The sequence below is a fragment of the Falco naumanni genome, chromosome 1 (genome assembly GCF_017639655.2).
Source record: "Falco naumanni isolate bFalNau1 chromosome 1, bFalNau1.pat, whole genome shotgun sequence".
NCBI lineage: Eukaryota > Metazoa > Chordata > Aves > Falconiformes > Falconidae > Falco > Falco naumanni.
Genome location: NC_054054.1, coordinates 80859194 through 80875468, shown reverse-complemented (window position 1 = coordinate 80875468; position 16275 = coordinate 80859194). Strand labels below are relative to the sequence as shown.

The 16275-nt window shown below is 38.2% G+C and overlaps 1 protein-coding gene across 4 annotated transcripts in view; it reads left to right on the top strand.

The window, feature by feature from the left end:
• Positions 1–16275, top strand: part of FSTL5 (follistatin like 5) — a 320790-nt gene that overhangs the window by 83422 nt on the left and 221093 nt on the right. For all 4 annotated transcript variants that reach the window (XM_040601355.1, XM_040601338.1, XM_040601348.1 and 1 more), the window contains exon 4: positions 12346–12594. In XM_040601355.1, the coding sequence (XP_040457289.1) occupies positions 12346–12594 (249 nt within the window). The remainder of the gene's footprint in view (positions 1–12345; positions 12595–16275) is intronic.

Genomic DNA, 16275 nt, shown 5'->3' with positions numbered 1-16275 from the left:
GGAAATCATTGTAGCGTTGATTTCAAGAATATTAATTACTAATTGGTTCACTGGATTTAAATAAAACCAAACTAAAGCAAAACAAAAATTTTAGCCAAAAAGACCATATAACAGATAACTTTCTTCTAAACTTATCTTTCATCAATGATTATTTAATGGTCATACACTGGTTAAACAAAAACTACCCTCCTTGGCACTGCCTCCTTAGTTGGGCAGCGACTCGTGATGCAGAATTAGAAACTCATATTCTCTGTGGCCATAGATGGTCCCAACGCCCCAGCATTCTTCAGTTCAATCTAAGCTCTCTGTGTAAATGTGGTAAGTGGTGTAGACCTAGTCTGAATACCATTTTGCAGTTTATGTAGAATATGCGCATGTTCTTTAAGTTAGGGACCCCCAGATCACCACAAAGACTGGAATAGCAGCAAGGTTTGACTCACTTCCTCAGACGTATGATGTATGGAGCTTTAGAATAGACTATTTCTCAAAGAAGAAAGCTTTCCATTTCTTGTTTTCATGGAAGAAGGTTAGGATAACAGGATATATTGGGGAAATGTGGCAAAACATTTACTGGGATAGAGTTATTGCCTCCAAAATCAAACTTTTGGTCAACAGGGAGAAAACTAGTCACTTCACAATAACTTCCTTACAACAGTTAAAAATGGAGGAAACCCAGAGTCAGGGTAATTCTTTGATGAAAGATTTCTGCATCTTACATACTCACTGACACAGTATTACAGGACTGACAGCTTCAGCAGATCAAAATCATGAGATTATTCTCCAAATCTAGCTTTCAACAGACTAAATTTATTTTAGTCACAATTTAATTTCCCAGTACTTCTATAACAACATAGATTTGATTAAAATATATTTTAAGCTGTCCTACGCTATATGCATTAACCATGATATTATTTTGGAGAATGATACTTATGTTTACATGTATTCTTTATACTATTATACACATGTGCAGCAATTGTACACATTTTCAGAAAACAGTAACATTTTAGGCTATCTAAATATGTCTGTCAAACTTTACTGGCTCACTACCTGTCACATTTTACATCAACAATAGAAGAGTTCTGCAAGCACTGCAGATAGAAATATGTAATTTATATTTATACTGATAAATTTAACCTTATCAAATATGAGTGAGTGAATTCAAGGCAGTAAACAAGCACATTCTTACCTGTTTGAGCTGACATCGCTGCCTTGAACATCACCTGTTTCCCCAGAGCACGCAGGTAACAGGTTACAGCAGAATATGCCTCCCTCTGCCTCTGAAAAAATCATTTGGACTCAACCATGTTGCAGATTTCACCAGACTTTAATGACTTTTTCTTGTTGAGTTAATCTGTAGTGCTTTTCTGCTGTTCCTGTCAGTGAAATATACCTGTTAAGCCAATTGTACACTCAAAAAAATTCCTTCAAGAAGGGAAACATGAGATGGAAAAGCATATCATTCCTGTGGGGGTGAGTAAAATGGAGGAAGAAAAAAGCTGAATTAAACACTTGTACATTGTCATAGCATAGATACTCAGACATAATCACCCCACTCCAGTAAAGTTATGTTGAAAAAAATTAGGCCATATATATTTATGAATATTTTTTAAATGAGATATTAAAGTAAGGTGGAAAATTAAGAATAACTATAAAGTAAACAAAAAGCATCCTTTCTAGGTGATGGGCTTTCCAACTCTTTTTCAAGAAAAGTATATGTGAGCTCCACAGAGCTTCACACACAAATACATTACCCATCATTTTGCTGTTTTTTTTTAGAAACTATAGCACTAACAGAATTCTGTGAAGTTCCTTTATGAATGCATGTGTAGCAATACTATTAAACTGACATTAAGCTTTGGTTGGACATTCAAAAAGTAATGCAGATTAAATTCTCTATAAAATAATGGATAGTTTTAAAGACACAATTAACAGCAAGTTTGTGCTAACCAGCATGACTGGAAGTACATTGACATCTGAATTCTTCAGAAATAGCTATGGCAATTTATGGATTGAAGTGCTTTTAAAGAAGTGCGTACCCATTCTCATTCATATTTGTACTTTCCTCTTTTTTTCCTAGACTGAAATATTTTTCATTAGTCACATTGCTTGACTGAGTCATCTCACTAGCGCATTATATTCTATGAAAGAAGATATTTATTTGAATGGATGTTTCAGGCCTAATAAGTAATTTTTAATAAGTACACAGACTTATACATAGATGTAGAAATAAATAGACTGTTTATGTGCACTATTGCTTTTATAAATTTTTCAAAAAGGAATATTCTAATATAATATGTCAAGATGAAGATTTTTGATACTTTACTTTTCCATGTATTTTTTTGTTTCATGGAGCAATGTTCTCTCCTAATAGAGATCTGGAAAAGCATTTTGCCTTTTCATTTTAGTGCAGTCTACCTTTAAGGGTGTTTTTTGGTAATTGTAGATATTTTGGGTTAACTCTAACTCCTTCAGAAAAAAACAAAGCTTTGCTGTATGTGTGGAACACATATGATCAGTCCTGCTCTGAAAAAAGAGATGTATACACAGTGCATTTTGCTATGCATCACTTAGATATCTAACTTAAAATGGCAGAATTAAGTCATGAAAGTTCAAGCTTATTGGAAATTATTTTAATTTCACAAGGTCCAGAGGCAAATGGTATTGCTTCACCATGTACATGTCTATTCTTTGTAAAGACATTCTTTTTAAGGCTCATCTTTACTATCTTTGAAGCACCGTTTTCAGATACTGCATACCTTTTGGAATGACATTTGTATTTTGTGGGGTTTTTTGTTTGGTTTTGGGGTTTTATCTCTTAGAAATCCACACATGGGTCACTTGTGTCAAAGTTTGTTAGCTGAGTTAAGTGTCTTCGAGAGCTACAGTCATATATACAAGTCTGCAGTGTTTTGTTGTTCTTTCTGAAGGACTTGTAAAGATCACAGCTCGCGTTAATAAACCTTACAGTGTTAAATTGCATGTATTTATGTTCCACACAGGTAAAGGACATGGAAAATAATTAGTCTCTTATTACTTTTGTCAGCCAAATTGAATTAGAAATTCTGTATATAAACATTATTATCATATTCTTCTAAATATATTTATTCCTTAAAAAAATCCACTGACTATTAGTTTAGTTTAACTCACTCCCCACCCCCCTGTGCTGCCATTGCCTCCTTGGATTTACTGATGCCTACGGAGCTCTTGCACTTCCGAAGCTCTCGCACTTCCAAAGCTCTTGCACTTCCCGCACTGGGTCTTTCTGGGGGTTCATGTTATTCACAGCACCCCAGACAGTGCTGTGTTACAGACGGGTGACCAAGGCAGTGCTGGGCTGTAGCTCTTTCTGAACAGTGCTTGCACAGCGTCAAGGCCTTTACTTTTTGCTACTCTGACCCCCTCACAGCAAGAAGCTGGAAGGGGACATGGCCAGGACAGCTGCCTTGAACTGACCGAAGGAATATTCCTTACCCTGTGATGTTCTGCTTAGCAGTATCAGCTGGGGGAAAGAGGGTGGAAGGGGAGACATTGGTGGTTAAGACATGGCCCTGTTACATGGGCTGGTTTCCAGGAGGTGGCGGGGCATCTGCCTGCTCGTGGAAATTAATGAATTAATTCCTTATTGAATTCCTCCTGAATTCCTGGAGGCGGTGGTGGATGGACTGGGTGGGCGCTTACCTGCCAACCAGGGTCAATCCACATCAGTCCCTTAGTAACAACTGGAAAACAATGGACAATGTCAAATTTACTAAAGCAAATATTTCTATTCACTAAAACTGAAAATGCTTGACATTTCTTTCTAGCTTTCCTTGATCTGTAATGCTGCTGCAATCTAACCTTACGATTTAAATGCTGGTCTGTGTCTACGCTACTTTTGCTAGTTGAGCTCTTTGGGAAAGGTAGCAGAAAGCCATCACAGCTCTTTTCTGCAGGGTGGGTTTTGAAGTAAAATACCCCTTCACAACAGTGTTGTTTCAATGCCTAACACAGGAATTGTATAATAAATAGATTACAGTATGATAGTTTGTACTATGGATAATTCAATTACCTCTTTAGTGCCAGCTACTTGATCAAGGGATAAGTTACATTTTCTGTTTATACTGTTGTTTCATATAGGAGCATATTTAACTCCAGGAAAGCTATATATGCCTATGGAGGAAACATTAGCCTTTTACTACACTATTTATTCAAAATTGACAAATCTGTTCTTCATGTGAAAAGTTACCATGGAGGAACAGTTAATATTATTGTGCCATACAGCAGTTACTACCTTGGTTCTTGAGACCAAATCATAACAGCCTTTCTGATATTTAACAAAGTAACAGGGGAATTCCAGTCCATAATTTAGCTGCGAGTTTTGCTTATTTTGATCATTGTTGCTAAAACTAATCAGTGTGGTTTTTAAACAAAGCAATACTCAGGGTGTTTTGTCTGACTGAGAATCAAGCTAGTAGCTCTTTGCGATTGTCAGTGAGATATATTTCAAATGAGCATTAAAATGTGTGAAAAATTGTTCAAACTACGACCTTTTCAAAACTGCTGTTGCTGTGATGCACACACGGTTCCTGCTCTTGGTAACATTGGGGACGCATCAGGCAGGACAGAGGTTTGCCTGCTCTGCCGCAACTGAACAGTAATCAAGCATTTGAAAAGTGATCAGCCATTTGAATAAAGGTCCGCGTGTCCGTGAGGAGGCAAACATCTCATTTCCCACTTTGTTTTGGAATGTAAGCTGTTTGCCACCGGTTTGATGTTAAATGAGTAACTTTTCAACAGTTATATTGTCTTTTCAAAGACAATAGGTGAGAAAGAAAGACACGGTGAGTGCTAGTGCTAGGTACAGCTGAGGGTTTTAATTGAATGGAAGGAATTGCTGAAGCTGCGGTAAGGCCATCAGTCTGTTTGCACCCAACCCAGCAGCGCAGGCACCCCAGACCCGCGCAGGTGTGCCCCGTTCCCCGGGGTAAGGCACGCAGCCTGGCCCGAGCCCACGGACGGCTCTGCCACCGCAATGGTCACCGGCCGAACGCGAGCAGGTTTACAGGGCTTAGCGCCGGGACGTCACCTCCTGGCAGTGAAAAGCCACTTCGGCAGCGCTTCCCGGGTTCCCACGGGCAGGCGCACAGCCCTAGCCTGGACAGCAATGTCACCGGCGGGGACCGACAGCCCTCCGGGCCGTGGACTTGCAGGCGAGACCCTGCTGCCCGAGCCCTGGGCGTGGGGCTGGTGGCACTGGCGGCGGCAGACGCCGGGCGGGCGCGGGGCCCAGGCTGCGCCGCGGCTCCGCGGGGGCGCGTTACGTCCCGCCGCCACAGCGGGTGCGCAACAGCCCCGCGCGTAAACGGGGCGGCTCATCGGTCCGGCACCACGCAGGGTCCTTAACGTGGGGGCGGCCTGGGGCGGCTGCTGAGCCCCCGGCGCGGGGCGGGGCGGGGCGGAGCGGGGGCCGGGCGGGGGCCGCTGGAGGCTGGGGAAGGTGAGAAGCGTTTCAGCCCAAAGGGCAGAAGCTGCCTTTACGCAGCGGTGGTTGCCGTTGTGTTGCCATTTCGCCTCTGTTTCTTTCGTGGTGTTTTTGTTCCCGGTCTTCGGTTGCATTCAAGCAGAGGAGGTGCGATTCGGTTTTTCTCTTTTTTGGGGAAACTAAATTCTGTGCGGTTAGCTGAAGGGAGATGCGAGGTGCTAGTCAGAGAAGGACGCACACGGGCGGGGCTGCTGAGCTGTTTCTGACCGCCAGATAACACTCTTGGAAAGTTTCAGTATTTCAGGTTAACAGCTGGGTATGCAACACTTATTAATCTTCTTGATATTACAGGCGTTTTCTTCTTTTACACACTGTAGTTTTGCATATTTCTTTAGAGGTGTAGTACTTTTTCTGTTTTATTCCTAATTTACCTTTTTCCTAATTTATCTTAAGAATAAGAAATTCACTTTATTTGGATACACAAGACAGGCATTCTTGCTTGTTCCCCTAAGGGGATTTAGCCTGACTTTTCAGGTAAAAACAAAACGACAAAAAAGCGCACGTGCTGTTGTAATGTCTATATCTATTTCTGTTAGCCAGCCACTGACAAATATTGACAGAAAATTTCAATCAAATTCTAAGAAGGTTGAAATCCTTACAGAACTTCCAGGCCCCCTACAAAGGAGGGGGCGCTTTGGTGTTTTTGCAGGGTATGTGTGTGGGTGTCAGGCAGGGAAGAATAGAGGAGACAACAATACAAGACACAGCCAAAAATTGCTTGTATACACAGGCAAAGTAAACTGTTGTACGAAGTACCCCAGATTACGTGGCTGATGAGGAAAGAAAACCATAGCATAGCAAAGTAATGATCAGCCACGTGTATGATTTACTATCGCTCCTACTTTTATGAGCTTCATGTTCTAGTTAGTGGCATGAAAGATTATTTAAGTTGAAGATGCCCTGGAATCGTTAAGCGTCAGTCACAGAATAGTGAGAGAAGTGAATAAACATGGGGGCATGCATTTATATTTTTGTCACTTTAATAATGTGTAAGAAATACATAACTGCCTGTATAGAATTTACAGAAGATGTGCATTAAAACTACTTTGCATGCAAATCCATGAACATGACCATAAGTGAGATTTCTTTAAACACCACCACCCTGCCCCAGATGACTGTATTCCAGAGGTATCTTCAGAAAAATGTATGGAATAGAAATTCCTAGTAATGTGTCCAAAAGTTTGGCTAAGCTGGTTAGTTTGGAATGCAGATCATGTAGTAGCCAGCCGTTAAAACTGTATTGCCCAATAGAACACAGGCTCGTGCAACAGCCATTCAACCAAAGCTGCTACTGTTTAAAACCAAGGCATATGCTGTGGTAAGCCACTCTAATGACATATTTAGAGACTATTTGGTAACATGAGTTCAAAAACCTCTATTTCTTTAGTTTCTTAAGGTATGTGCTGATAGTTATGCAGGGGAACTTTATTACCGCGTTACATTGACAAAACATAAATAATTTTTATTTACTCTCAAATAAGCCACCCTTTTCTATAAATATTGTACCATGCCTAAAATATTCCTAACCGCAATAAAAAAAAATAAAAAATGCTACATTACTGAAGAATTTCATGTTCTAAGAGTGCTGGATAATGAGTAATGCAAACTTAGTGTCATGTTCAGTGTAATTACAAGCTGTTCTTGCTAGTGATAACAAAATTTGTCGAAGAACTGCTGTTAAAATACTACAACTTTAAAAAAAAAAAAAAGTCTAGAGCTTTAGTATTTATGGGAAGACCCTGTTCATTCTGGGGTCATGCTCAGTGTTAATGCGCTACCAGTGTTAATGGTTAGGTGGTAATCAAGCTTTTTTTTTTTTCCCCCCCTCTTACTTCTTTTAATGAACCCTTACCAACGTTAGTCTTGGTTGGGCCTTTCATAGTTACTATGTTGAATCAAAATGCAGCTGCAGAGTTGAAATTGTCATTTACAGAATTGTTTTAAATAAAAGGGGATGGGGAGGGAATGGGACTCCTGACCCCAGAAACCAGCATCAGTTGTTTGTACACAAGATATCGACGTACTGTGCTGTCTCCAAAAATAGCTGCAACTGTGTTTTAGAGGGCATATAGATAATGCTGCAAGTTATGACAGAAGCCATGAACACAAATTATTCTGTTAAGGAAATAAATGAAAGAAAAACTCTTGAGTTTATGGGAGAGGGCTCAACATGCAGAAAACCTGTGTGTGTTTCAGCATAGGGCCAACTGGAGAATGTGGTGATTCATACACTCATGAATTTCCAGTTTCCATGCGCAACTTTTCTTTGAACTGATTAAAGGAAAAATTATATACTCCTGTGAGCCGTTTGCATGTTAAAAAATCCACTTAATTCCCAAGTGTAAGTGATGCCATTGTGACCTAAAACTTGCTTGACTCTGGGTGCTGTTAAACTGACTTTTAGGTAGGAAACTTGTGTGAGGAAACCTAACTGACAGCTTGAAACTGTGTTTATTAAGATTTGTCTTAAAGGAGAAGCCAAAACAATTTCACTTTCTTAATTCTTTTAGAAATAAATAGACTTTCTTTTTGTTTGTTGTTTCATTTTATGTCTGTTTAGACATAAATGTTTAAGTTTCAAGAGAATCTGAAAAACCTGTATGACTGCTTTGGCTGTCTGAGGCATAATACATTTTTAATGATATTTCTTAAAGTGTATTTTTTAAAAAATTAAGGCTATGATAACTTGAGTGTTTCCTGACTTACTTTCAAATTGAACAAAGTACGTTTGATTTCCCATAGTATATAGACCCTCTCAGAATGCATGGGTATGACACTTTTTTTTTGCTGAAAATTCAGAGTGGGTAGCTAATATGGGTACGTATTTTCCTATTGTTGCATTGTGGCACTTGACAAATGCAGACTTACATATCATCACATAAGCAATACCAATGTAATTGCTGGAATAAGATTAGCATTCATGGGTAGATTATTTGTCATATTGATTTACTTGCTCTCAGTCTGTTAATATTGAATATGCTAAGTTGTTTATCTTCTCTATGAATTATGTCCAGATACAGGAATCTAAGTTAATCCTGGAGTAGTTTACATTCTAAATCTAAATGCTTTAGATAGGTGAACAGCCTTCAGAAAAACTTGGTGTGTTTTTTTGGTTTATAACTTGGAGGGAGATAGTGGTGATGGCCATCTGAATGGGTGCTGCAACCTGAGCAGTTTTGTCGCAGAAGACTTACCTGTCCTGGCATTAAAAATCCAAACCCCCAAACCCTTTCCATTATACCTTTAGCAAAAGTATACCTCCATTAATAACAATTCCAGGAAGGAAAAATAGTAATGGCGATTTCCTGAGAGTCAGTGGAATAGTCAGGTGTTTCATGAACGAGCTGCAAGCCACAGCCCAAATGGGTTTAAAAGATGGTTTCTTGTTTGATAATAACAAGATTCCTGTAGCTTTATACCTCAACAGGAAACAGCTGTCTTCCAAGATGAAAACTTTTGCTACCTAAAGGAACTACCTTTATTGGAAACTAAAAATAAAATGATTTGCCAAAATAGTGATTCTTGCAAGTAGGGCTGGGACAGTGAAAAGCAGCAGAAGTTGGTTTTGCTTGAGGAGTAGTTCATACACTGAGTTTTCATTCTTCCTACCATGCCACAGACAGGAAGATCTGTGTAACTCGATGAAAAGCCTATTAGGTAAGAGTCCTGAATACCCTGCAGTACCCCTGCCAGACCTCACTCAGGTCTGTCTAACCAAACATACTGGGTCAGACTGGTAATGAAGCTGTGCTTTACTTGCCTTTATCAATGAAACCTTCTTATGATTACAAAAGTTCTTTGTATATCGGATTTTTACAGCTGTATTTTTAAAGGCTTATTTGGCAATGAGCTAAGGGGATAAATTTGTGTAAACAGAAAGCTTACTGACAATGTTTTATTATCATATTAGGTCAAATGTTTTGCATTTTTTTCAGCTCTGACAACAAAATGCAAGTGCTTTTTATCCGTAGCTTGTAAATCACCCCTTACTAAGGCTATTCAAAACGTCCGGTATCTCCTTTGTTTCACTGGCTTATTCCTCTGTGAATTAGAAGTCTGATTGTCCCAATATTTCATTAATAATTCCTGAGAAATGTAAAGAGGAATCAAATCCATGCCATTACAGAGAACCTTGTTTTCTATTGGTAGTCTTAAAATTCCTAGATCTGTGTCACTACCTTATTTAAAAAAAATAATAATTAACTGCTTAAAAAAAACCTGCCTAAGAAAATTTATTCTGAAGGCATTAAAAATAGCTGAACTTAAGGCAAAGACTGTATCTGAAGAAAGAGTCAAGCCTCTGTTGAGGTCAATGGGAATATCACTGTCCGCTTCAGTAGAAGGAGTTTTGTGTGCAGCGATGTATGCAAATGTATGTATTGGTTTGGAATAGTTAATGGTGTAAAATGGAGACATTTATAAAACATTTCATAACAAAGCAATACAGTTTTTCATTAGGGCAAAAGGCTTGTTTGTTTGTTGATGTACGTGACTGGTATACACTGACATATACCGATATTATAAATATCGATAAATATTATGCAAGTCATTCTCCCTCATCTGAAAGTAGCTATTTTGCATTCAGGCATCAGATTCAATTATAGTACTAAAATGAAGTCCCAAGTGAAATCTTGAATCAGTGTCTACTTTCACAGCAATACACAGCACAGTGTATTGTTGAGACACCTCTCAATAATTTGAGGCAGTTGTCAGGTTGAGATCTTTATCTTCCAATTCAGAAAGCAGAAATAGTAATGATTTATGGACCTTGGTCTCAAACTGCAACAGTTCCATCACTTCAGAGAAGTTCTGCAATTTTGTAATGTGTGTACATGACCTGTGCTATGAAGTACTCTGGGACATTGCAAGACTTTATTTGAGGTAGCGGTAGTAGAAGGAAATTTGATTTACATTCATTTATGTCAGTTAATGTCTGTTGCTTGTATATAGTGATGATACGTTGGCACAGGAGTAATACTGGAAATTTTTAATGTGGAATTTGGTTTGCCCATTTCAAGTCAGTTTGGTACATGAGGAGTTAAACTCGCCATCAGCCTAGTCTATACTGTTTCATGCAAGTGTATAAAATCCCTATAGTGTAGTTATATCAGATATGCAACATCCGAGGTGAATACATAGTCCTCTCAACTTGTTGTCAAAGTGTTATAAAATAATACAGCAAAACCATTCGTCATTAGAGCCAAATTTCATGGTTGCATACTTTCTGTAGTACATTTGTCTGCAGAAAATCTGTGCTGTATGAGAAAGTTAGAGTCAAAGCACTGTTGTCTTAGGTCTAATAGACCTGTAGGCTTAGGAAGAAAAAGTGGTAAGAATTTGCTTCTGCCACTAGAAGTGATAAACAAATTCTTAGTGGCTAGGAGCAATGTGTGACAAACTATGGTCTTGACATGTTAGCTTTTCACCTTGCAGTGTAATACAACAAAATTATGCGTTGCCATTTGTTTGTTCGTACTGTTTTTTTATGGGGCAGCCAAGTGTCATTCAGCTAGGCTGTGAGGATAAGGGAAGTATTGCAAGGAGTTAGAAAACTAGGTGTGTATAGTATTTGGAGATCAAATTCTTATTTGTTCTGGAGATTAGGAGTGTACAGCAAGAGAATAAAATGGAGTAACTGTGAGGGGCAGTGTCTGTTCCCACATTTGGAGACATTTAGTATTTTTATACTTATTTTTGGACACAAGGATGGTATCAGAACACCTATGTAATTGAAGTTTTGGTAATTGCAATTGACAATTCTGGGTTTTTTTTCTTGCCATACCCTTTTCCTCACCCAGAAGTGACTACGTAGTTCTGTGGCAGCCAAGATGGAAACTGAGGATATACTAAGGAACTACTGCGGTGCACTTCCACTTTTACCTGGAGAACTGCTGCTGACCACAGTACTTACTTGTGCTGTTGCCACCACGTAAAATAAGATAGAGAGTGGATGGATGGCTCTGGTAGTCTAATGTAGGCAATCCATTGCCATGTTCTAGGAGCAGAAGAAGGTGTGAGTTGTGGGCAGTAGAAACTCCTTTAACTCTACTGCAGCCCTGTTAAAGCTGTGTTTGTTATCCAGATCCCATTTATCTAACTGAAATACCACCAGAGGCTCATCTGACTCCTTCTAGACACCATTCACTTGATCTATCAGTCCTGCTGTTCCACCCTGCTCTATTCCCTGAAGCATCATTGTCTTGCCACCACAGATGGTTGGGGCTTTATTTCTTCTTCATGTTGGTTAAGAGCCTTGACACAGCTCTAGTTATTCTTGCATACCAGTCTTGATGTGTGAATGTCTATTTTATCTGCCTGTCCATCTTTGAGGAGTATCCGGATGATGCTTTTAGTCATATGGTTTACTTGTAGGTAGTCCTGCGAGGAGCAGGGCATTCGGCTCGATGATCCTTATGGGTCCCTTCCAACTTGAGTTACTCTATGATCTAAATTCCAGAGAATACATTGTTCTTTTGCATGCAATAGTGTAGCAATTTTAAGGCAAGAAACTTCAATCTACATTTAAGAAGACATGATTTGTTAGTATTTTTTTATAATGAAGAGTAAATCTAGTATTGTTACTAGATGTTGCTCTTAATTACAGTTAATCTAACACATGACAATGACTAAAAGTATACCTAGTCATGATAACAAGATTAAATTGGTTTCATTTCAGGCTGACCTATGGTAAGCATGTCAAGGATGCAACAAAGGATATATTCTCACTTTGTTTACATAATGCAATCGTTTTTGTGTCTTGCATGCAATTAAACACAATGTAAGTAATATCTCAAAGCTAGCTTTTTTATTTTTTTATTTTATAGGGTATATGGGTCAAGATGGTCATTTCGAATCATGCGAAAACAAGTACTGCGGTCTTGGTAGGCGCTGCGTTGTGAATGGGGAGACTGGCCAAGCTGAGTGTCTGTGTATGGAGCACTGCAAGCCACATTACAAGCCTGTGTGCGGTTCCGATGGAGAATTCTATGAAAACCATTGCGAAGTGCACAGGGCTGCCTGTCTGAAAAAGCAAAAGGTCACCATTGTACACAATGAAGATTGCTTCTTCAAAGGTAAGTGCACCTCAACAATATCTAGAATATTTCTATTAGGTATGTGTTTTCACACAGTTCAATTAAAGCTTTATAGAGGCTAGGCAGAGTGTGCAGTGAATAAATGACTCAAGAAGTTAAGTATCTCACTCCAGAAATATCTTATGGCTTCGTTGTGTGGTTGTTTTTTTTTTTATTTTTTCTAATTTTTTTTGTTATTATTACTACTTTTACTTAGTGCTTTGGGCAATCACCCATTTTTAACCTGAATAAACCAGTTCTCTTGGAAATTAATCCATGGCATCTTAAAAATGTGGCTGTTGACCTCATTCATCTGAATGTACTTACAGACCCAAAGGATATTAATCTCTGTTTTAGAAAAAACAATTTAGGATTTCAGAGGGGTTTTGTAAGCCTGCAGAACCTGTGCTTATGTTTGGTGTTGAAGTTGATAGACCAGCAGCTTGTTTAATGGCTAAATGGACCTTCCTTGCTTTGAATTTGGACAATGAAGAGGTTTACCTGCATATTTACCAAAACATGCAAGTTTAGCTACTTTAGCTGAGAGATAGACCATATGTTAAGCATCTTATACTGAAGATGTCAACAAGTGCAACTTGCTCTTTTTTCTGTAATTTGAGCACACCTTGCAGGTTTCTGGAACCCTGCCAATACAGACCTTGATTAATCATGTTTATGAGTACTTTGATGGATTTGCAGCAGCATGATTTTCCTGGTTTAAGCAGGCAGATGGCTTTTGGGAGGGGACAGGAAATGTTTTGAAATAAGGCCATTTTTAATGAGTCTACCTAGGGGTTGAAGTAAATCACATTGTTTTGGAAGACTGTCCTGTTTTTGTTAACATTACTATATGTTGTGGATATAGTTGCCTTCGTAATAATAGCATCTAGTAACTAGTACCACAGAGAGAAGTCTACTAAAATATTTCTGTTAAATGAAATTCACCTTGTAGGGAACATTCATTTAAATTACAATATTCCACTTATACTTTAATCAGAATTTTCAAGATTCTGTACTTTTTTTGTTCAAATGAAGGAAATTTTAGTATTTTCAAAGCTGAATTTTTCACTAAATTTATGGTTGAGGAATTGTCCTTTAAATGGAAAACTAGGCTTTATATTACCAAATCCAAACATCCCATGTCACGCACAAATATCAGTATCTTCATTATTATGAAAAGGTTTTAGTAGAACAATCGAATATTGGGAGTGGGCAGGGGGAATCAACCAGAAATTATCTTTTCTCATGAACTTAATTAAAGAAAAAAAATATAATGCTTGCACAGGTGGGCTTTATATAATTGTTTCTTGCTGAGTAAATGGGGTGACTGCTGAGGTGAAGTGACTTTCCTCCATTACCTCCTTCAACAGACATGCTAAGTCAGCAACTTCGTCAAAACACGTTAAGGGGCGGGGGTTCATAGACTGAAGGGGTATGTGTGGAAATCTTATAATGGGAAATATTCTTGTAAGTAATAGTGAAAGTTTAAATTTGCTCAACACTAAATGTGGACACTGTATAGAAGTTATGTGTCACCGCAATACGTGTCATGGTTTTCGGAGGTAGTGGAAAATTAGTTGATTTTAGGAGTATTAGCATGGGGTTTGTAGGGAATGGTTTGTGCAATAACAGCAAAATGTGCATGCTTCTGTCTTGTGTCTTAACAATCACAATCTCTTCTTTTAAAAAACTTTTGATGTAGTACTCTGACAGCAAATGACAGTAACAAACACAAAAATGTTTAAATTCATGGGGCTAATTTCAGTTCTTCAGTGTGCTATATACAATACAAATAAATTCAGAACATGTTTGAAAAATTATAGTGGTTCTTTTTTGAAGGGGGGGGAATTTAGTGAGGTACTTAATGAAATGGAAAGTGAGACAGTACTTTAGCTAGAAATATCCAAATACTGCCTAAAGTTTTATTAATTCATATTTATGTTTTAAATTTACCACATCAGTTTCATCTGTCCTGTAGTGGTCAATGGAATTACTGAATGGTGTTCAACTTGAGATACCTAGTTTAGGTGCTGGATTAAAAAGTAGGTTTCACTTTTAGCCAGTGACCATCTTCAGAAAAGGACAAGGGTATCCAAGTGACTTTCTCTGAGTTTCCTTCTGAAAACCGTTACTTATCAAGATACTCAAGTCATCTCATTTGGGCACTATAACTAGATGCCTGCAGATAGTGTGAAATATTTAATTTTATTGCTTCTTTGTCATCTTATGTTGACTTCAGCAGTGTTAGCTCTCCCCAGTCCCACTTGTTTATTTTCCTTTATTTGGTATATATGGGCCTTACCAATCTCAATTTCTGCCTCCAGCTTCAGCTCATTCATTGCTGTAGTGCAGCACAGTGACATTAAAGCTTTGTAGCCATTCATGGCTGTTGAATATGTCCCTCAGCATTCACTATGTAGATATGGTGAAGGAGCCAGAAGATTTCAAACTATTTTTATGGATTCCTTCCTTTTACAAAACACTTCTGAGCTAGCCACTAGTACATTGCCTTCAGCAGGGCTGAAGTCCTAGCAGTTAGCAGGTCAAAAATATTAAAAAACTAATAGGAAAAAGACCCCTCAACAGTAGGACTCCTAGCTAGAGAATCAATATCCCCATCAATATCCATGGTGTCAGAAGTACCTGGCCTCCTTGTTAGTTTGTTCTTGTTAGTTTGGCTGGCATCCTCTAGCACCAATGATCTCACTTCAACGAGCTGCTTCTGACACCAGAAGAAATCAAAAAGGATCTTATGTTCAGAAAACAAATATTCTGAGCATTTTGTTTAGTCTTTCACAGAATTCTTTAATAAAGGCTAATGTGAACTGGGGCAGGCAAGAGGGGAAAGAGTGTCAGTATGCCTACAAGATGCTGTTACATGATATTGTAGTCCCTGACAACAATGACTATATGTGTGATGATTGCAATGAAATATCTTCGCTTTCTGGTTTATTGCTAATTGGTTTATTTTCGGATCAAACAACTGTGAATTTGGTCACTTTATCTTTTTTTTTTTTTTTTTTTTTCTGTTCTAAGTTTCATAATTATCTCTAACAAGACTATGCTTTGGGTGTTTTGGGTTTCAGTTCCACATACTGGGTTGAGTCCCCTCTTCCCCCTCCTTCTTGAGGGGAAATATTTGGTCATGAATAAGTTTTAAGTTTTAAACAGATTGGGTGCTAAGATCAAGATCAGAGAAGCTGTGAAATACACATTATTTAAAGGAGTAAGCTTACCAAGAAAACGATTTAGTATTCTGTATCTGGAGAATGAAATTTCATAATCAAATGTTCTGTATACCTGATTAACATTACAATAGCAGATAAGTAGCTATAATTATTTAAATAATACGTCTTGTAACAGAATGATTTATAGTTATCTCAAACATCATGAGTTCTTCTTAATGGTTTGAAAATTACCTTTTTAAATGCTTACATGATGAGTGAAGTTAAAGAGCTGACTCACAAAATGAAAGAGATCTTTGGTTTATATGTTGAAGCTCCATTAACACCACTGAGAAATCAGTGTCTTCCCTAAGCTGTGCATGAAACAACAGACAAAAACCATCACATTCTTCAAAGAGTCTTGTCTAAACCATTTGATAAATGCATTTTAAAGTAGTGAAAGCTACCTATGTCAAAACTGTTCTCTCCTGATATGCTGTTTTTCTAAAACTAAAAC